Here is a 22,045-nt window from a genome sequence, read left to right on the forward strand (position 1 = left end):
CTGGTGACAGCGATCTGATGGCGCATGCACGCTGGTCCTTTGCCCGTTTCTAACTGGGGCCACTTGTCATTTGTTGAGTGGTCGGAGCTCTTTATATTCCAGATGCCACACCCTCATCAGGTGCCTGATTTGCAAATCTTCTCCCCTTTTCTTTTGGTTTTTCGAGACAAGGTATCACTAGTAGCCCAAGCGGCCTTGATTTGCACTGATCCTCCTGGATCCCTGCTGGGATTACAGGTACACCAAGATTATAGGTGTGCTGGGATTACAGGTGTGCCGGGATTACAGGTGTTGGGTTTATAGGTGTGCCAGGGTTACAAGTGCGCCGGGATTACAGGTGTGTGCCACCGTGCCTGGCTTTACTCTGCCCTTTCGCTGTTTGGTTAGTCTGTGGTAAACAAGAGCTTTCCATCTCTGCGAAGTCTTGTGTCTCCTTTTTTTCTGGCCGCTTGTGGCTTGTGGCATCAAATTTCTGAGCCCACTTCTTGCCCGAGGTCAGATGGGTCCGCCCCTGCGCTGTCCTCTGACCCTTTCACCGTCTTAGCTCTGCCACCCCGGCCTGCGATCCGCAATGCAGTGAATGGAGCCATACGTGTACCGCAGTCGTGCAGCTCGCACACAGAGCATGCTCGTGTGACCAGCACCCAAGGCCAGGCCAAGAGCTTGCCCAGCCCCAGAATCCACAGCAGCACAGATTGGGTTTGCCTCATTTTGAATTTGGTGCACGCAGGGTCTGCCCTGCTGTTTCCGGCTTCTGCTCCACGCTAGGTCTTTCTGTGTCCTCTGTGTTGCTCGTTCAGGGCACGAGGGTCAGGTCGTGGGAGAACACGTTTTACACCCCAGAGCTGAGCCCCACCTCCCTGGGCTGAGAGCTCTCGAGGCCAGACTTACACCCCGCACTCCAGGGCCAGGCTGTGGGGCTCTGATCCCTGCCCACACCTGCCCGAGGTGTGACCTTGTCATTCCTCCACCTCTCCAGGCCCTGGGGGAAATGATGGTGTGAACACACAAGTTAGTGTGTGTGAAGCGCTTCCCTGCGGTGCAGAAACTGGCCCCAGCAGTGACCTCGCTCGGATTCATGGGTGAACACACTATCAACTGCCGTGTAGAGCCAGGGCCAATTTGCCCCGGAAGATGCACTTTCTCCTCATGTGGCTGTCACGGAAGCTCTGCTATTAGAAGCCGTGGGTCTGGAGCCCCTGGATGAGGTGGAGGTGGGGACCGGTCACAGGTTGCACAGTTGGGAATGCCTGTTCTATTTGGGCTCATTGAAAATGCCCTGAGCCTCCGTTGACAGCTGTGACATGGCCATCAAGTGGCTTTCACTCCAAAACACAGAGCTGTTGGAATCTCATTTGAACCTCAAGCAAAAGCGTTGCTCTACCACCTGGTGGGGTGGCCACCAGAACCACCAGTGACCGGTCAGGGCAGGCACCATGTGTGACCCACTGCCCTGACAGAGCCCTGTCACCAGCAGCTCTGGTGTGGCCCAGCTGCCACCTGCCCTGGGGGCAGCTCACAGGGAAGAGGAAGCCCTCATAACCACTGACACCAGGAGGCAGGGCCAGAAAGGACCAGATGGGACGTAGGGTGTCAGGAGCCACGGCTGGGGACAGAGGGCCAGAAGGACCGGGACGTGAGTAGGCTGTGTGGATGGGCCTAAGGGTTGGCAGAGGCCTTGCCCGGACTGTGCAGGAGAGGAGTGGTTCTGGATTTCCTCTCCCTCTGCACGGGCCAGCACCAGAGCGAGGGGATGACAAGCGGGGTGCTTGCGATGACATTTCCCCGCGACTTACATGCTCAGGGAAGTGACGATCACGAATTCAAATCCAGGCAGTGAGTGTGAACCATCTTCCCATTTTAGGAAAGAAGTTTTCTTCCACATTTAGCAACGGCTTTGCCCCACCTTGCCAGAGGGCAGGAACTGTTCACCGCCAAGTAACCCTGAACTCGATACTCTGGGGAGATTAGATTCTTTTTGCACCTTGCAAAAGCAAGCCAGACCAGCTAACACGCTTTGTGTAGGTTATTTCTGTATTGATATTTGTCATATAATTTAATGGAGTTTAGGAATTATGAAAATAAAAAGTGCTAATTGAGCAAACTGAGGAATACAGAAATATGGAGAGAAAATCATTCGTTTTCCACCTCCCTGCTTCGGTCCTCCATCTGAGGAGGGAAAGCTGCCTTGCTCCTCCTCCTCCTGCCTTCCCGGCCCCCTTCCTCCCATCCTGGAGATGTAGGGGTCAGAGGCCATCCCCCTCCGTGCTGACCACCCACAGCCACTCCTGGGGACTGGCAACACATCTTTGCCAGATGTGGAAGTCGGGCAAGAGTAGCTTAGTCTCGCCAGGCTTCACCGAGGGCTCCTTCCGTGGCCAGGGAACCCATGGGATTGGCTGCAGGAAGACTGTTTGTCCCAGTGACTGCCAGGCCCTTGGACACACACCCTGTCCAGCGTTCCCAAGGACCGTGTGCAGTGCCCACATCGAGTGCCAGGACGGACACCCCTGTCTGTGCTCTCTTCCAGGCAGGGGACAAGCACTACCACCCTTCCTGCGCACTATGCGTCAGGTGCGGCCAGATGTTTGCGGAAGGCGAGGAGATGTATCTTCAAGGTAAAGATGCCCCGGGGTCCACACCATGTACAGGGCATGCAGGGTCAGCTGCTTGCTTTGCCCTGGAGCCTGGGGTGGGCGGGCAGGACTCCTAGGCCCAGGTCCTCAGCACACACTTCTTGCTGAGGGTCCCTGTGAGCCCAGGATGGCACAGGTGTGCCAGGCCACATGGGTCCCACAAGCGGAGCTTAAGCAAGCACCGCTGCTGTGTCCTTGCTGCCCCCAAGGGCCCCACGGGCCTCATCCTCATTCTCCCGCTTCCAGTGGGATCTTTATACACGGAGATCTCTGTTTGCAGAGCTCTTCTGAGTTTTCTGTTCCCCAGGAGACCCACTCAAGATAACCCTTATGCAAAGAAATGTAGTGGGGTGGCTCGTGCCAGTGTCCTGCTCACATTTTGGGGTGGCATATTCTGCACACTCCCTCTTCGTGAGCTGCACCCCAGTCTTGCTTTGCTTTACCGCATGTGGCTTGTTCACCCCAGCCTGCAAGTAAAGCAAGCAAGGTGCATCCTGATAAAATGCCGGGGAAGGTGTCATCCTGCGGTCGGAACCAGGGTGACAGCGAGGCGCCACGGCCCAGGGTTGCAGGGATTGGTGGTGGAGACCAGCAAGAGGTGGCAGAGTCTCACTGCAGGCAGAGCCCCAGCTGGGCAGCCCCAGCACAGCCACAGAGGTCACCAGACAGGGAGGACGGCCAGTGATCAGTGCGTGGGTGGTCGCTGAGCTCACTGAGCTAACAGGTGCTGCTGGTGCAGACAGAGACGTCCACAGGCTCACGGGTGTGTGACCCAGGAGGCGTGGACAGGGCTGGGCCTGGCCCCATCTAGAGGGCGGGACCTCGGCCCAGAGGCAGGAGGGGCCTAGGCCCAGAGGCAGGAGGCCCTTTGTCCAGCTTGAAGGTGGTGCAGCTGCAGGATACAGGTGCAGAGAGGTGGGGGCAGAGCCTAGACAGGTAGGCGTGGCCAGGCAGGAAAGATGGACAGCTGGCCCCATGGCCTGGGGAGAGGAGCTAGAGGGTGGAGGCCGGCCAGAGGCTTTGCCTGGCCCCAGGGCAGGCAGCCAGAGCCCCAGCACTGGTTGGATGTGGCAGAGGGGCTGAGATGAGGGTGGTGAAACCGAGACCTCATCAGCCACACTCCTTTGGGGTAACTGTTGCCTCCTGGGGTCCCAGAGGTGGCAGGGCAGGGCTAGGTGGCAAAATGGCAGCAGCCACATCCGCTACACTATCCCGCAGATGGCCTGCTGAGTGACCGCACAGGGGCCTAACCTGGGCAGTGTCCAACAGACCCCCTCTTCTGGGAGAACCCGGCGGCAGTGCCAGACGGAGCGGCCCTGTCAGCGGTCCCTGGTGTCACTGCTGTCCCGGGTGCCGGAGAGGACTGAAAGGCGTCTGTCCGTGCGCGTCCAGCTGTGCGGGGCTGCCCTGCAGGGAGGGCACCGTGAATAGTGTTCTCAGACAGTGGCCAGGCGGGAGTCCAGCATGACAGCACTCGGGCCCCAGCTCACGCCCAGGGCGACCTCGTCTGACACAGAGAGGTTCTTCGTGCTGTGAGCCAAGGCTGGCACCCGCTCCAAGGGGACCTGCTGGGCACCCGGGGGACCCTGGTCATCCCACAGTGTGCGCTGTCAGAGCGAGGGCGGCATTTGAACTCTGCTCTGTGAGGCACAGGCGCCTGTGGCCGGGCCGGGGCCCTCAGTGGAGCAGGTGACCCTGAGACCTCTGCCATGGAGGCGCTATTTGATGGGGGAGCCGCCACAGTCAGAGCTCTGGCAAGCCTGAGTTTCCAGGTTCCCTGCAGCCCCAGAACCACCCCCGCTCCCACTGGAGACGCCTGTGAACACACGAGCGTGTTCGCGGCCTCCCCGGCCCTCGCTGCTTACCAAGGAGCCCACCAGCCTGGGCACCGTGGTGAGACCCTGTCTCAAAATATACAAGGGCTGCGGATGCAGCTCAGGGCCGAGGCTGGGTGAGAAGTCAGGGGAGGGCTCCTTCCCCGCTGCTGAGGAGGAAATGGGGAAACTGAGGCCGGGCAGCACATGCTCGGCGTGTGTGGGGCAGCCGGGGGTGGGGTGCAGCCCCCACCTTCAGGGGACACAGGGCTTGGGAGAGAGGAGGCCACGCAGTCAGCGAGGAGAGCTGGGGCGCTGGCTTTGGGGGAGCAGGGAGAGCTGCGCTGTACCCGCCGGGAGCAGGAAGTTGCGATCACAGCTGGCATCTGTACAGCGGTCATCCAGCCGCTGTCCCTGAGTTGTCCTCCACCTAACCATTGTGCTACCGAGGACCCGAGGAGGCAGGGTGACCTCCGGCACTCGGTTTTAGGGGAGCTGCCAGTGCCTCGCAGCCCGAGGCCGAGTCAGAGAGGGGCAGAGGGCTGGGCGTGGGGCGCGGGCTCCTGGCAGCCTTGTTGTGCTGCTGGTCCTGTCTTGACTCGGTGACGGGACTGACAGGCGAAGCTGAGGCAAGGCAGCCTCTGAGACCAAGTGGTTAATGGCAGGGAGGGCCGGGTGCCGCAGCTGGTGCCACACCCACACCTGTGCCCATGGTAGCCACTCCTCGCTTGGCCGGGAAGCTCCAACACATGCAGGTCCTGATGCCTGACGCTAGCTGCCACCCGGCTGGGGTCACTGTCCCCACGGCTGGGCTTGGCCAGCAGGCAGCAGAGGCCGCCAAGGAGGGCGCAACACCTGGCGCTCAGGACTGCAGCTTCCTCCCAGGGAGAGGTTGGTACACAGAATGCATCTGCCCCATCGCCGTGTGCCCCAGGCCCCTGCAGGCCTGGAGGGTGAGCGGGTGTCTCCACGCGGCCGCAGGCTCCCACCATGCCACGGGGCTCGCGCTGACTACGTCCTCTCGGCGCTGCGCCCACAGGTTCTTCCATCTGGCACCCGGCGTGTCGACAGGCGGCCAGGACTGAGGACAGAAACAAGGTTGGTGGCTCCCCTGCCCCTGCGCATTCTTCTCAGCCCGGGCCCCCCCGTGTCAGGAGGCGCAGCTGGGCCTTGGGCTGCGGTCCCGGCCCTGGGTTCCGGTGTAGGGGAGGAGTGCCGAGGTGTGAGCGGAGCTGGGGAGAGGCGATGCGGCTCTGGCCCGGCTGTGGCTGTGGAAGTTTGGGGACAGCTGCAAAGTGGGAGGCCCCAAACGGTCCTGGCAACCACCTCTGACGCCATCTGCAAGTGTGAGGGTCCCCAAGCCATCACCAGGCTTCATGACTGGTAGAAGGGCTCTCACCTCCCTGGGAGCTCGTGTGCTTGTGGGGTGACAGCTTACAACAGAGGAGGACACAGAAAGAGCCACCTGGGGCAGGTCCAGGAGGTCCAGATGCAGAGATTCCTCGTCCTCTCCCTGTGAGGTCAGGGCGTGGCACCTTCCCTGAATTCATGTGACAATGCAGCAGGTGTTACTAGGGCTCCCTGACACGGGAGTGACTGGCAAATCATTCCACCAATGCCCTGATCCCATGTGACCAGAAGCTCCATCCTGAGTCATGTGGTTGGTCTTTCCGATGTGGCCAACCCCACCCTAAACAAAGATAGTTGGTGTCATGCACCTGTTATCCAGCAGTCTGGAGGCTGAGGCAGGAGGATTGCAAGTTAGAGCCCAGCCTGGCAACTTAGCAATTTAGTAAGACCCTGTCTTAAAATTCAAAAAACAACAAAACAAAACAAAAAACTGGGATGTAGCTCTGGAAAGGCCCTGGGTTCAATCCCCAGTTTCCCAGGCCTCCCAGAAATCAAAGGCCAAGGCCAGCTGTCTCCCTGGGTGCAGCCAGATTCTCACTGTCCACGTGGGCACAGAAGGGGTGGCTGTGACCAAGGCTGTGAGAGGCTGTGCCCTCTGGAGCTGGTGTCCAGGGCAGAGACCGGGTCATCCCCTCCACAGCCAGCAGTGCCACACAGCTGGTACAGGGGGAGCACCGGGGGACCCACAGCCTGACAGTGGGGACAACCTCAGAGGGCCTCCTCTAGATGACACGTGGGCCGGCTACAAGGAGAGAGGGACAGAGAGCCGGGGACGGAAGGGAGGGGACGAGGCCGGCCGCTTGGGCAAAGGCCCTGGGGTCAGCCCCTCCCTGCTCACTCCACCTGGAGGCCCGGGGGCATGTGCTGTTGATCCCAGCAGCCCCGCTCCTGTGGGGCCACAGCTCAGGGACTCGTGAGCATGGCTGAAGGAAGGAGCCAGGCTGGACGGCAGGCTGCAACCCCCAGGACCACAAGGGCTCTGAGGACAGACGTGGCAGGGCCTGTGATGCCCCCAGGACAGCCACCTCCGCCGGCAGTGAGGACACAGAGCAGGGCGAAGGTGGGGTCAGGAGCCGGTTTTGGGGGGACGCAGGCAGGGTTGCAGAGAGCCCAGAAGCAGGAAGCCACACAGTGGGAGCGAGATTGGGCAGCCCCCAGCTCCTGAGGACCCCCAGTTGCTCTGCATGCTGGATTCTGTACCCCCTTTCCTCCCACAATCACAACCATCCTCTGTCAAGTCCTGCTGCGGCGTCACTGGCCAGGATGGCAGGAAGCTGCTGGCTCACGGTGCGACCTGTCACCCTCTCACACGGCCACTCTGGTCCACAATTCAGTCCACAAACTGCAGCTCCACCACCTGGGCCCCCACGAACCATGTGGTGACCCTGCAGTGACCTTCTGCGTTGTCCCAAAGGCTGGCAGAGGCCCACAGAAGGGACCTGGGGAGGGACCTGGCTTGCTAAGGGACCCAGACACACGTGTGTGCATGGGAGCTTCCTGTGTCCTGAGCACGGCCAGAACAGGGGAAGGGCAGCCCACAGCCACAGGCAGCTCCTCGGGCACCAAGTAGGGCAGCCCACTGCACGCAGCTGGGCCAGGCTGCAGGAAGCATCTGCACAGCTCCTGCCGACTCATGGCCGCTGGGCAGCCAGGGACTCTAAGGCTGGGAGCACAGGACAGAGAGGGCCTCGTCCTGCCCTGAGCAGGCGGACAGCTTCCTGGCTGTGGTGTCTGCAGCGTGCTGGAGTAGTGGTTTTGCAGCTGAGCATTCAGGCGGCCCGGGCACAGCCAGTCCCTGGGATGACGCCACAGCTGACCTGGCTCCAGCCTGGCACACTCTCCGCCCAGCTGGTAGAGGGCTCCAGGGCCGCCCTGCTCCTAGACAGTGACTGCATAGCCTGGCAGGCTGGGGCAGCTCAAGTGGCCACCAGCTGGAGCAGTGCATGGCAGAGGTGGTGTCTGAGTCACTAACGCTCTTAAAGTTTCACCGAGGCAGAGGTAGTACCGCTGTGCCACTCAGCCATCACAAGAAGAAATGACTCACCTGTCAGGGCTGAGCAGTTGCTGTAACAGGTGTTCCTCCTGCCAGCCTTGGACGGCTCCAGGACCCTCAGGAAGCCCACATGTCCCTGCCGTGGCTTACTTCCAAGGAAGCATGGCTCCTACTGCGGGGACAGCAGCGCCCCAGGATGTGGACCTCAGTGGACCTCAGACAGTGTGGTCCCAGTGGCTTGGGGATTGGGATCCTTCCCAGAGCCATCCCTGGATGTGGAAACGGAAGTTCTCCACGTCCTGGAGCAGTGGCTGAGGTCCGGGGGTTCTCACAGGCATGGACTGGGGCCACCTTCTGTGTAGGCAGCACTGGGAACAGGCTGAGAGCTCAGAGGCCCGTGGTCCGAGGGTACAGGCAGGTCCTTAAATGGACACAGACTCCGCATGCAGTGCTGGGGCCGAGGGGATGGAGAAGGCAGGCGGGGCTCCAGCAGGGACCCTGCCAGTGTGAGAATGAGGGAGAGTGGGGCGGTGTCACCCTGTCCCTCCTCTCTCCTTAGATGCAGAGCCCCAGGTACAGCCAGGCCTGCGTGGGCGCCGCGCCCTGTGCCTTACAGGTTGGTGCCCCCTGCCTGCAGTGTGGCATGTCTGGTCTCCCTGTCTGCCTGTCATGCTGGTGTTGAGCTGAGTGTAGGACGATCAGCAGGGACAGAGGCCTGAAGCCGGGGGCTTCAATGGTGGAGACTCCTGTCTGCAGCTGCAGAGGTCCCAGGGCCCTGCGGGCAGGGTGTCACTCTCTCCTGGGCTTGCAGATGGCGTCTTCTCCCTGTGTCCTGAAGTGGTTGTCTCTGTGTGTGTCTGTGTCCCGACTACATCCTTTTTTTGGTATTTTGAGATAAGGTCTCACTGTGTAGCCCAGGTTGGCCTCAAACTCTCAGCGATCCTCTTGCCTCAGCCTCCTGGGTGCTGGGATTATGGGTGTGCACCACCACACCCACAGGATCTCCTCCTCCTCCAAGTCAGATGGAAGGGGGCCCACCCTGCTGGCCTCATGACCTTGGCGACCTCTGTCACCTGTGTCCACACAGGCTCACTGAGGTCCTGGGGTCAGAGTTTGGGGACGTTTCAGCTCAGTCCCTGGCAGCTGGGGCCACCAGTGCCCTCTGCAGGGGTGGGGACACTGAGGCCGACCGGGCAGAATTCTGGGCAGGGGCAATGGCCAGGAGTCAGCGGGTGTCTGGCAGAGGACATGGGGCTGCTGGCAAGGAGAGGTGTGAGGCTTTGGGGAGCCCCTGAACAGAGATGCATCTCCCCAGATGGGTGAGAAGGAGCCTGGGCACAGGAGGGGACATGTAGGGAGGGGAGGAGAGGGACTTCGGGAAACTGCCAGCCCAGGGTGTGCAGCGGGCACAGGGAGGGGTCAGGAGGCCCAGCCAGCGGGGGCCCTCGAGGCGGGACGGGGCAGAGCAGGGGCATGGGCAGACGCACATGGACCAGGGACAGAGACCGCAGGCAGGGTGGCCACAGTGCCCAGCGCTGACCTGGGGCGTCCCAACCACTGCTAACTGGGAGGCCTCCCGCGAAGCCTGGGCTTGGGGCACAGCGGCCTGCGTCACCCCAGGTGTAGGTGGGAAGCATATCTGCCCAGCAGTGTGGAAGGGGTGTTGTGTCACTGAGGCCTCGTGGCCACATAACGGCACGGCTCACCCTCCGAGATCGAGCGCCCCCTGTGGCTGCCCAGGAGCCTCCACACTTTTCCCAGCAGTGCTGGGCACGGCCGAATTGCTTTTGCCCACAGGCCTGTGGTCTCCTGGACTCTGGCTTCCCAGTGTCCCATCCACTCGGTGCCCTATTCTGAGAAGGCCTCCTGCCTGGTGCCTCCTAGCTGGCATGGCTGCTGCTGCAGCACCAGTATGGAGATCCCCTGCCTCAGCCTCCTCATCCACCTCTGTTCCAGGAAACAAGGACATCCTCTGAGAGCATCATTTCTGTCCCCGCCTCCAGCACATCCGGGTCTCCGAGCCGTGTGATCTATGTAAGTAGTGGCGGGCTGTGGCCAGCCCTGTTCTATCTGCCTTGGGGCTGACTCAAAGCTGGAAACGTGGACATATTTGCCCGACCCAGAGAGGCCCCTGGGTGCTCATCCCCAGAGGTCTGGTGACACAGCTGTCGATATGGACGCAAGAACAGGGTTGGCTTCCGGCCGGGTGTGCACGGGTAGGCTGGTGCAGTCCTGCTGGCACGGACATGGAAAGCACCCTGCATGCCTAGGAAGGCAGCGTGTAGAGGATGCTGTGTGTGTGTGTGTGTGTGCACACGTGCATGGGCACATGCCTGTGCATGCAAGTAGAAAATGATCAGAAGCATTGTAACCAATGGTGGCCGGCGGTTACCCGTGCACTTTGGATCGGAGGTGGGGGTTCTTAATGGCCAACTGTACTGGCGTTCGGAGCCGAAATTCCTTTTCTAGGGAGTGCCAAGGCACAGGGTGAGGGCTGGCACACTGGGCAAGGAGCCAGGGGACATGTGAGGAGTCATTCCTGCCGCCCCCACCTCAGGCAGGCCCTCCGGGTTCTGCACCACAGTGGGGGTCGGATTGGCTCGTGTCTGTACACTTTCAGCCCTCAGTCCGGCAGCACAGCTGGACACAGTGTGGCTCCAGACCTCCGTCTAATGGGAAGGGCCTCTGTCCCACGGGTCACAGTGACTTGTCGCCTGCTGAGACCGGTGGCACCAGGGTCCTTACGAGTTGCCTGCTCTGAGGCCCTACCTCCCGTGTGAGGCTATCTAGTGGCCGTGCGACCCTGGATGAGGTGTGTCCCTCTGTGATCCCTACAGACCCCTGCGCCCACTGTCCAGGCTTGTCGAGGGTGTATGTGGAGGACGAACCTGAGAGTGCTGTTGTTGCCCTGGGAACGCCAGTCCTGGGGGTTGCCACAGCAACCAGGCCGGGGCTGGGACAGGAGGAATGACTGTCTCGTGTCCTGGGGGCCGAAGTCCAGGACCAAGGTGTCGCAGGGTCAGCTCACCCGAGGGTGACACCCTCTCCCTGTGTCCTCACGTGGTCACCCTGGGTGTCTGTGTCCTGGTCACCTCTTCTCGGGACACCAGTGGAACCTACTGTGCAGAATTTATTTTGCCTTCACGATCTCTTTAAAGGCCCGATGCCAAGGCCAGCCACGTCCTGAGGCCCTGGGGGCTAGGACGTCATCCTAAGAATTCACTGTCATCCTCAGGAGTCATGGGAACTGCAGTTGGTGATACTTACGTAAGGCGGCATCTGCAGAGGGCCTGGCACAGGGCCCAGCTCAGGTGGCCTCTGGGAGGTGGCCCTGCTGCTGCTGCTGGGAACGCACAGCACAGCACAGCACAGACGAGGTTCTTTGAGAAAAGCAAGTTGGACCCGAGTGTGGGAGTCCATGCCTGTAGTCTCAGCTCTGAGAGGCTGAGGCAGGAAGACTGCAAGTTCAAGGCCAGCATAAACAACTTAGCTAACCCCTGTCACAATTACTGTAAAATTTCTCTTAAAGATCTGGGAGTATAGATCAGGCAAAGGCCTTGAGATGCATAACTAAATAAATAAAAGATAAAAATAAACTGGCCTTCACAAAGGGCCTGGGAGCTGTGATGCCCACATGGCCATGCCGTGAGCAGTGACGGTCACCTTCACAGTCCCCACCCTGCTTTCAGGGCCGAGCTGCAGGGCGGCAGAGCGGTGCTGCCGAGCCAGCCCTGCGGGGACCCCTTGGCCCCGCTACAGAGAAGCCGTGGTCGGTGCTTTCGTCTCCACTGGGGAGCTGCTAGCGCAGCCCAGTGCCGAGCCCCACGCTGGCCCTGGGACTCCGCCGTGCTGGGTCTGGACAGTGACCACGGGACAGTGGGGGTGTTGTCTCCGCATGCATGGCCTCCTGCCCAGCAGAGGCGTGCAGCAGTTTTAAACAGAGGCCTCCCACAGATCCCACGGAACCAGTGTCCTGGGTCTGAGGAGCCAGCTCTGCGGTTGGCACTGTGGAGAGCCGGCCCAGGCAGGGCGCGTGCAGCTCTGGGCAGCCCCAAGACTGTGCGGTCGGGCGTCGGGGTGGCAGAGAGGTGCATAGACTGGCTTGCCTCACACAGCTGCCTGCCCAGCACCTGCATGTCCTCCCCACGCTGGGGCGCCTGGCTGTGCCCACTCAGGCTGGCATCCATGCCCCCATGGCAATGCACACATCATCCAGGTCCTTCCCCAAGAGCGTGTGGTCCGAGGGACATGCCTGCTCGACACGGGCTCTGCCCCACCTGCCACTTCCTCCCTGCTGCTGTCTGCCCTGGGCTCAGTGCTGGGTGCCCTCCACACCCACCTCAGCGTGCTGCCCCGCACGGCACCTGTCTGCGGCTTCTCATCCAACAGCTCCCCTGCCATCCCCAACACCAGTGCACAGGAAGGGAACGGTGCCCCTGGAGCTGCTACGTCCTTCACCACGGACCGAGTTCCTGGAGGAGCCCCTAGTGGTCCTACTGCGAGGGTCAAACATGCACACAGCAGGGACTCAGTAAACTGGGGCACTTAAAATGATTTTTTTGCAGTGCTAAAGATGGAAGCCAGGGCCTTTGCACTGAGCAACATTCCCAGTCCTTGTTTTATCTTTTATTTTGCAACAGTGTCTTGATAAGTCATGAAGTAGCCCAGGCTGTGCTCAAACTTGAGATCTTCCTGCCTCAGCCTCCCAGACTCCTGGGATTACAGGTGTGCACCACCAGGCCCAGCAAAAGCATGTTTTACTGCCTTTTAAAATTATAAGAACAGTTCATGTTTATTCTTAATGAACATAGTGGTTCGCACAGAGAAGACATGAACACAGCTCATTACGCAAAGGAGGAGCAGACACAGCTCATTCTCCCCTCAGCAGAGGCCGCTGCCGGCTGGCGGAGCGCAGCCCAGGGCTCTGATGCGATTGTCATCATTTCGAGGTCGTGCTGAACACAGTGCTTCGTGACCTTTTTCTGGCCATGGCAGTAAGGCCGGGGTGCGGACAGTGTACAAGCAGAGCTCCGCGCTGTTGCTGCCGGCTGGCGCGAGCTGCAGCTGTGCAGCCAGGTGTGGCTGCGTGATTATTTTTTTCTGTGGCATGACATGCAAGAAAGAAAAAAGCAAAGAGGAAAAGCGCTTGTACATACACACAACGCAGCGGCCCTCCGCCAGTCAGTGAGCATAGCGTGTTGCCTTGGCAACCACCCAAGGCCCCGGTGCAGGCGGAAGTGGGTCAAAGGGCCACCTTGGCAACCTGTCTGCGGGCTGTGGTGGGCAGCTTCTGGCCGCCAGCATCGCTCGCTCGGTCGGCCTGCTCAGCTCCCTGCCAGGATCAGGAAGCGCCACTCGGGGAGGGAGACCTGAGGGACAGGGAGCGGTTAGGGAGGGGGCTGGGCGAGGAGGGCGGGAGCAGGTCGGGGGTTGCAGCATGGGTATCTGATGCTCGCAGCAGGGGAGTGGGCGCAGAGCCTCAGCGTTGTGCTCCATTTCTGCCGGAGAAGCGCAGCAGCCCAGCTTCTCCCACCGCGGGACTGGTTTCAGCTGCGTTTGTCACGGGTGCCTCTGAGCACCGGGGCTGCGTCAAGCTGAGAGTCGAGAGAAGCACTCAGGTGACGAAGCAGAGAGGGTCCTGGACCCCACTAGCATGGCCAGGGAGCCGGGAGGACACCGGGGCGGCAGACAAAGGTCAGCCCCTTGCCCACGAGAGAAAGATCATAGGTAGATGGGGATGGGAAAGCCCGGAGGGAACCCTGGAGGAGGGTCCTCGGCTGTATCCAAAGGGGAGGGGCCCTGCGAGGCAGAGAGGCCGGGCAGGGCGCGTGTCAGCAGGAGCAGCGTGCGCCAGGGACCGCGGGTGGGGCCCTGCGGGAGGTGAGCGGTGGATTCCGAGAAGGCCAGGAGCAGACTCCATGGCCCAGGTTCGGATTCCCCAAGCACAGAGGGAGCAGCTGGGAATTCCTGGCAGGAGCCTGATCATCCTGGCACCAACACTGGCTCCAAATTTGACCTCAGGCTCCAAGAGGAACCTCGTGAGCGGGAGGTGTGGGCCTGCACTCAGTGTGGATGCAGCATGCACTGCCCTGGGCCGGGGCTCGGGAGAGCTCTGGTATTGGTCTGGGGACCTGGGAAGGCTTCCTGGAGGAGGCAGCCTGGCGCTGCTGGCCCGGGGGGATTCCAGAGTGGGGCTGGGCCTGGCTCACTGCGGGCATGGGGAGGAGATGCCTTAGGGTGAACAGGCTGGGAACGAGGGGACCCAGAGGAGGGCTGTGCCACCCACCTGAGCAGCGCTGCTGGGGGCCTGGGCTGGAGCCCCTGTGCTGGAGCTGGAGCTTGGGGGCCGTCGCAGTGGCGGGGCCTGGGGAGGGGAGGCCGTGGCAGAATCTCCATGCAGTGGAGGCAAGGATAGGCCCAGCCCAGCTACCTGAAGCTGGCTAAGGGGCCAGGCTGGCAATGGAGCAAATGTGTGCCCGTGCAGGGGGCGGGGGCAGGAGGGGTCGGACAGGACCCAGGGCAGGAAGTGGCTCCAGCCAGGCGGGCCTCGCCTGAGCAAAGGCGGTGGCTCAGATGTGCGGTCAGCAAGCCCCAGGGAGGCTGGGGGGCCTGGTTGGGCTGGGCCCATGACACAGCCGGGGTCTGGACCTGTCCCCCAGCGTCCCAGAGCCCCAATGCCATGTATCTCAGTCTGTATCCTTCGTGTGCAAATGTGCTCAGTGTGTGTGTACAAGCGTGTGGGTGTGTGAGTGTGGTGGGGTGAGGGGATTGTGTGTGCTGTGTGTGTGTAGGTGTGCATAAGTTTGTGTGCAAACTTGGAAGTGTGCATAAGTAGGGAGTGTGTTTTAAATATGCACAAGCAAATGTAAGGGCAGTAGACGGATATAAAGTGTGGGTTACACAGATGTGTGCTAGTGTAGGAATGTGGTATGTGCCACCTACAACCTTAGACAGGCACATTCATACTCACAAATATAGGTGTGATGTGAAAACATGCAGTGTGTATTTGTATGTGTGCACATGAGCAGATGCACACACATCACACTAACATGCACGCAGACATGCGAGCACACACATATTCATATGAGCACATATGTATTTGCACATGACCAATGGACATGTGTATATCTGTGTGTTTACATGTATGCATGTGTGCACAGGTGTGTGTCTACATGTGTTGTTCTGCACACATGTGTGCTTGTATATGTATATATACGTGGGTGGTCTGCAAGCTTTGGCATGTGTTTGCATCCATGTACATATGTATATTTATGTGCATACTTGCACGGATACATACATGCATATGTATATTTTATGGGTGTGCATGCATATGAGCATTTGTGTGCGTCCAGGCACATGTGTTTTTATGTGTGCAAATACCCATGAATGTGTGTTTGAGTGTGTGCATACATGTCGGTGCATGTTTGCACATGCACCCGTGCACATTTGTGAACATGTGTGTGTTTTTATGTGCACCTCTGTGTATTGTTTGTGTAGGCATATCTGTGTATATTCACGTGTATGCACACATATGTGTATTTGTATGTCCGTCTGTGAGTTGCATTCATGCACTGAGTTTATTTGTATGCCTATACACACGCACAGGTGTACATGTGTGCATGCATGCGTGTGTGCATGTGTGTGCATGCATTTAGGTCGCAGTGTGAGTCTCACACCACCAGGCCCTGGAGCTGGCCATGCTCTGATTTTCTGCACTTTGTAGGGAGGGCAGCTGAGGCTGGGAGCAGGCATGTGCTCAAGGCCACACAGCCCTCGCGGCTGGTGGCTGGGTCTGCCCACGTACTGGACCTGAGCCCCTGAGCTCTGCCTGCCCGGTCCTGGCCCCTGGTGCTGACGGCCGACCTGCTGCAGCCCTGCGGCACTAGCCACGCCCCTCTCTCCTGGCAAGGAGCAGCCGCTGCCCTCGGGGACCCAGGCCCATCCCCTCCCTCTGCTGTTCATTCTCAGGCCAAGCTCGGTGATGAGATCCTGGACTACAGGGACTTGGCAGCTCTCCCCAAAAGCAAGGCAATCTATAACATCGACCGCCCGGACATGATCTCCTACTCGCCCTACGTCAGCCACTCCACGGGGGACAGGCAGAGCTACGGCGAGGTACGCCCCACCCCGCGGGGATGCCCGTGCCCGCAGGCTGCCCTGCAGGGGCATCACACCTCGAATGTGGCCCTTGTGGACAGCACATAGCCGATCCTATGGCTCCCCATGTCCCGCTGTCCCTCAGATGACCTGTCACCCTTAAGTAAATAATCCCCAGTGCTGTCTGACCACAGCCTCGCCCTGGCCCAGGGAGCCAGTCTGGAAGAGTTGTCCACCAGAGCAGGAAGTCCGGGGTGCACCATGTATAGTGAAAGGGATCCAAACCTCTGGATTTCCTGCACACGGCAGAACCTCATGAGCATGAAATGCACCACGTTCCTTTATCCGAACACCCTGGCCACAGCTTCCCAGCTCGCTGCCCGCTCCTGTGATTCGGGCCTGGTTGGGCCACAGACTGCCACCTGTCGATGTCCCTGTGGACAGTGCCCTTTGTCATGTGGTGGCTTCTTATTCGAAAATTTGGTCTTTGTTTTGGCTGCCTGGGATAGGAGGGATTGGCTCTGCTGCAAGGAGGGGTCTCCCGGGGCCTCCCAGATGCTGCCGTGAGTGGAGCGTCTCCCCTGGCTGCGTGGGGACCGATGTCCCCTCACCCAGCTCTTGCTCAGCCCCAGATGGCATTGGGTTCCAGGCCCCTCCTGTCCCTCAGCCCCTCGCTGGGCCAAGGCCACAGCTCTGTGGGTGGCGGGCAGTGCTCTGCTGTCCCTACGGCCAGTGTCTGTAGGGGAGGCTGGCAGGGTCCAACCCAGCAGCCTTTCTGCTGCCCCGAGAGCTGAGGGATGCGGGCTCCTGATGGGCCACACTGTGCCCTGCGCCACCAAGGGACCTCTTGGGAAAACTGGTCTCGTGGAAGCGGCAGGCAGGGACATTGCCTGGGGCTGTCCTTCCCGGGCATGCTGGCCACATGTCTCCAAAATCAAGCCTGCAGCCTGGTTTGTGTCTCTCATGTGGGGTCCCCTGTCTGGGTCTCAGGGCTGTCAGGTGATGTCGGCCCCATGTGGCCTGTTGCTCACCAGGTGACCCCTGCGTCCCTGTAACTGCCCAGTGCCACGGCACTAACAGGCCACTCTGTGTTGTGTCCACAGTCACCTCAGTTGCTCTCGCCTACGCCGACTGAGGTAATCCCCGCCTGCCCGCATGCTCGCCCTGTCTGCGCATGGCGCTATGCCACCCCTTTGTAAAGATGACCAGCGCTAGGAAGGGCCTCGGCCCTGGCCCCCGGGGCCGTGACGCCTTCCTCTCGTTGGTTATTTTTATGGTCATGTCTCACCCGCATGTCCCCTGGTCTGCAGCCCCGCCATCACGGATGCGTGGGCCAGGGCCACAGAGCTGGTGATGCTCGGGACTGTGGCATCCCTGGGTTAGTCAGGGCCGCTTGGTGCCCCACAGCAGGACATGTGGGTGGCGCTCTGGCCCTCGAGGACAGCACTCTGAGAGTGTCTAGCAAGCGGCCGTCTCACCCACGTTAGTCAGCAGTACTGGTGGTGGCTGCAAGTGGGACTCAGCGGCCGGAGTCCAGGGATGTCGCAGTAGTCAGGAAGAAAGGGAGGGTTGACAGGGCTCTGTGCGCTGTGTGCCCAGAGGAACTTCTGTGATCTGCCCCAGTTACCAGTGGAGAAACTGAGGCACGGGGAATCAAATAACTTTCCCAGGGTCACAGCTGTAGGAAGAAACAGGAGGGTTCCCTGGCCCCTCGTTCCAGACCACCTGCCGCAGGAGCTGGCCCCTGGCTGGTGTCACCGTGGGCAGTCTGTAAATGCCAGACCTGAGTGGCCTGTCCCCTGGCTCAGCACTGCAGCGGACTCTCCAGGTGTGGTGTCGGCTGCACCTACGCAGGGCTCTGGGTCTGCCCGAAGCCCAGTCTCGCTGCAAAGCCCCTCTCGGGCTGGGACCCCAAGCTCGACGCCGCAGCCAGCACTCAGCGGGAACTGCACAGCCCAAGAGGGTCACTGTGGCCCGCGGTCTCAGCCACCCTAGCTGGGCCCCACAGGCCCCCCTCCTCATCCTAGGGCTCCCCAACCCAACCTTCAGTGGTTCCAGAAGGACAAATCTCCTCACCTCCCACGCCAGGGCCCTCCTCTTGCTTCTCGTAGCTTGGGAGAACCAGAATGTTCTGCAGAACCTCTCCGGTCCCCTTAGAAACAGCCCCAAGAGGCTCAGGAGAAATGGGCATCATGCCAGCCCTGCTGCTGTTCAGCGGCCAGGAAGGGCTGTCTCTGCCTAGAGCACCCTGGGACCCAGGTGGCCAAGCAAACTGCAGGTGGCCGGCTCAGACCAGGCTTCTCAGCTCGGGACAGCTGGTGGCCGAGTCCAGGCCGGCGGACAGGACACCTGTAAGGTGCACATCAAGTGCTGGGGCCGTCCAGAGGGTGCCCAGGGTGGAGAGGGACAGCCCGGGGACAGTTGCTAAGGCCAGAGTGGGGCAAGTACCTCAGGGAGGACAGGCAGGAAGGTCCCTGAGGAGACCTGGAGGAGGACGAGGCGGACTGTGGGCGTGGAAGCCTCCTGTGGGAGGCCAGGTCAGACGGGCTGGGAAGCAGTGAGGGCCAGATCAGTGAGGAACAAAGCAGCAGCAGCCCCCCTTCAGCTGGATGCCAGGCTAGGTGGGTATGACCCAGGCCACCATGCCACACTGCTGCAGGCCGGCCAGCCTGTGGCCCCGTGCCGGGTGCCATGCCATCTCATGCCGCTGCTGTGACTGCTCCTTGCAGCGCCCCCTCCTGCGCGGATGGGGCCGTGTTGTGTGTGCTTGCAAGGTTCCTGCATCTGGGCTTCTCAACCCAGGAGGGGCGCCTTCCGCCCTCCGACGTGGCCTCAGAAGGAGTCCCCAGGGGTGGGGCACCTCAGTGGTTCTCAGACAGTGTTCCGAGGAGCCCTGTGTGGCAGGGAGGATTGGGCGGAGGGGAGGGCCAAGTCTCCCCCCTCCCGCAAAGTCCCAGCTCACAGGACTGGCAGCAAGGGGAGGGGTGGGTGCCGGTGGGCACAGGGGCCGTGCTCAGCACCGCCACCAGCCCAGCTGGCTCCTCAGGTGCTCCCAGGCAGGTGCAGGACTTCCGTCTTAGGGCCAGGTTGAGTCCCCCACTGGGGTCGCGGAGGCGAGCACTGAGGCGGCGGGCGAGGGTGGGCAGTGCCCAGGAGGCCAGGGTTCACCAGCAGTGACTTCCCTCCCAGGGGGATCAGGACGACCGGTCCTACAAGCAGTGCCGGACCTCCAGCCCCAGCTCCGCCGGTTCCGTCAGCCTTGGGCGCTACACCCCGACCTCACGGTCGCCCCAGCACTACAGCCGGCCAGGTACTGAGACTTCTGGTTCCTCGGGCCCCGGGTGGACCTGGGCTCCTTGCTTTTGCTTGTCTCAGGTGGCCTCCACGGGCAGCCAGAAACATGGGGTGGGATCGCCAGTTGGGGGTGACAGAGAGCCCTTCCTGTTAGCAAAGTGAAGGTGCAAAGCAGCTAGTGCAGAGCCATTCTGTGGGCTGGAGGACACGCACACCCTGGGAGGGGCATCTTGGCGGGCGCCCTGTGAGCCCTGAGTGCTGAGCCTGTGTGCTAGGTGCGAAGATGTCAGGGAAGCAAAAGCACAAAGGCAGGAGGCCGGACAGGAGCCGTCCCCAGGGCAGGTGCGGGCTGCAGAGGAGAAACCAGTGGCTCCAAAGAGGAGTCCGAATGTCTGTATCACTTCACCAGAGACAGCCCTCCCCGCCAGACTCTGCCCGCTGAGATCCGCGGAGGGACCTCCCACCTGTGCCACCTCCTCCCTGCCTGCCCCACTGTGCACTGTTCCCCACAGCTGTGCAGCTCTGCCCCGAGCCTGCCAGGGTGTCAGGGACGGTGTCCGCGGGCACTACCTTCTCAGTGACTTTTCAGGGCGGCTTCCTTCCTGGCCAGCTGTGCATGACCCATTCACATTCATGGGCTACAGCTCTCATTTTTGCAAATTGTGGAAAAATCAAACCCATTCATTTGCAAAGTCATTTCACGGGCTCCTTGCAACACATGCAGTACATCTTGCTCAGTAAGGATTAAGAGAGCGGGTCAGTGAATGAATGGGTGAGGGAATGAATGAATGGATGTGTGAACGGGGAGTGAATGAGTGAGTGCATGGTGAATGCGTGAATTAATGAATGGGTTGTAAGTGAGTTAATAAATGAGTGAATGAATGAGCAAGTGAACGCGTGAACGCGTGAATGAGTGAATGACGCGTGCACAGGGACTGAGTGAGTGAGCAAATGAGTGAGCAATTGAGTGTGTAAGCAGATGTGCAGGTGGGTCAGCAAGTGGACGGCAGTGGCTAACTCCCCAGAGCCCTTCTCCCAAGGCCCCTCTGCTGCCTGCCCTGGCCCCAGTGTCACAGGAAGGCTCACCTTGCCGACTTCTGGGCCTAGCACTAAACCCCAGAGAGCCAGGACCATGTTGTGGCTGGTGTGGCCCATGAGGATGTCGGGAGCAGACATGCCATGGGGGCCTTGACCCCAAGGACCCACCTAGAGTGGAGCACCAAGGCCTGGCAGCCCCAGGCCCGCCACCCGGGGCCTCCTGAGGGCGGGTCGCCTCGCACCTGCGGGACATGGTCCGGAGCCTCCTGGGGGGTCCCCTTCGGGTGCCTCGAAGGGATGTGCATGTCTGGAGAGAGGAGGCCCAAATGTTCCTAGTGGAGGGGGACTAGGAAGATTTGGGGGCTTTGTGCTGGCTGGCGAGCCGGGCTGACTGACCTGCTCTCTTGCCCGCAGCTGGTACTGCAAGCGTCGGTACCAGTAGCTGGCTCTCCCTGTCCCAACACCCAAGCCCTACTTCCGTGTTCCGACATCATTACATCCCCTACTTCCGAGGTAAGGCTCCGAGCTGTGGGCGGGGGGTGCCTGTCCCGTGTCGCGCATGGCTTCCTGGGCCTCTGTCTCATGCCGTGTCCCTCGCTGTGTGTGTCTCGTGCGTCTGGTCTGTTACTGTCGCTGTGTACGTGTTCCTGGAAGGAAACGCTGGTGCCCAGCACAGAGTCGCAGGCAGAGGGCACAGGGTATAGGTGAGGACGAGGATTTCTCCCCAGAGCCCTTCCACCCCCTGCCCGCGCTGGCCCTGTGGGGCTGGCAGTGGTGGTGTTGGGGCGGAAGCTGCGATGGAGAGGAGCCGTGATGCTCACAGTCTCCAGTGGGCAGGGCCAGGCCTCACTCTGTGGCTGCAATGCCTGGGTCTGGCCAGGACACAAACCCGCCCGCCGCACACGTCCCTGCACAAACACACGGACACAGGTTCGCCCAGCCTCATGCCTTCCTCAGTGTCGAGGACTGAACTACGTCCCCAAGCCCAGTGTTACAGCGCAGACCTCCTGGGACTGTGCTCGGAAAGAGGGCGTTAGGGGCAGTGCCCCAGGTTAGATGAGGTCGTAGGTGGGGCCTGTGTCCACCAGGGCTGAACTCTTTGAGTTCCGGCTGAGACCTAAAATGTGCCCCACAGAAGCTCATGGTGTTGAAAGCTCGGTTGCTGATAGGCTGTGGAGGGGGCGGGATCACAAGGCCTCTGACTCCATCGTGCTGGGCACACTGATAAAAGGTGGAACAGGAGGTGTGGTCGAGGTAAGGGAGTGGCCGTGACGCATGAAGGGAAGGGCCGTGGCCCTTGGGGACTTGGCTGTCCTGGCCCCTTCCTCACTGGAGCTCTCACCTTGTGCTTCCGGCTGCCACGAGGTGAGCCGCTGTCCCTGCCACGCCCTTCCAACACACTGCTTCTGCCTCACCCCGGCCTAAGACAAGGAGCTGGCTGACCATGGACTGACACCCTGACAACCTGGAGCCGAAATACCCCTGTCCCTTACAGAGGGTTATAACAGGGGCGTTGTCACAGTGAGGAGAGGCTGATCAAGACACCATGTAAGGAGAGCAAGTGGCCGAGAGATCTGAGTGCACACACGCAGAGCAAAGGCCGTGTGAGAGGCCGCCAGCAGGCCAGGAAGACAGGAAGCAAGGCCTTGTGGGGCGCACACCTACAACCTCTGGCTGCCACTTCCAGCCCCTAGAACTGCCAGGAAACAGGCGCTGTTGACGGTTCCACTCTGTGGTGTTCGGTTGCGCAGCCTCGCAGATGA

At 60.7% G+C, this 22,045-nt stretch overlaps 1 protein-coding gene across 17 annotated transcripts in view; it reads left to right on the forward strand.

The window, feature by feature from the left end:
* Nucleotides 1-22,045, forward strand: part of Ablim2 (actin binding LIM protein family, member 2) — a 120,169-nt gene that overhangs the window by 56,405 nt on the left and 41,719 nt on the right. For 4 of the 17 annotated variants that reach the window (XM_005408784.2, XM_005408785.2, XM_005408786.2 and 1 more), the window contains exons 7-14: nt 2,531-2,618; nt 5,490-5,548; nt 8,413-8,469; nt 9,810-9,887; nt 15,822-15,968; nt 17,054-17,086; nt 19,140-19,260; nt 20,697-20,795. In XM_005408784.2, the coding sequence (XP_005408841.1) occupies nt 2,531-2,618; nt 5,490-5,548; nt 8,413-8,469; nt 9,810-9,887; nt 15,822-15,968; nt 17,054-17,086; nt 19,140-19,260; nt 20,697-20,795 (682 nt within the window). The remainder of the gene's footprint in view (nt 1-2,530; nt 2,619-5,489; nt 5,549-8,412; nt 8,470-9,809; nt 9,888-15,821; nt 15,969-17,053; nt 17,087-19,139; nt 19,261-20,696; nt 20,796-22,045) is intronic. The other 13 variants (XM_013506775.1, XM_013506779.1, XM_005408789.2 and 10 more) reach the window with 6 other exon arrangements.

This window comes from Chinchilla lanigera, unplaced genomic scaffold (genome assembly GCF_000276665.1).
Source record: "Chinchilla lanigera isolate Chin_1 unplaced genomic scaffold, ChiLan1.0 scaffold00113, whole genome shotgun sequence".
NCBI classification, from domain to species: domain Eukaryota; kingdom Metazoa; phylum Chordata; class Mammalia; order Rodentia; family Chinchillidae; genus Chinchilla; species Chinchilla lanigera.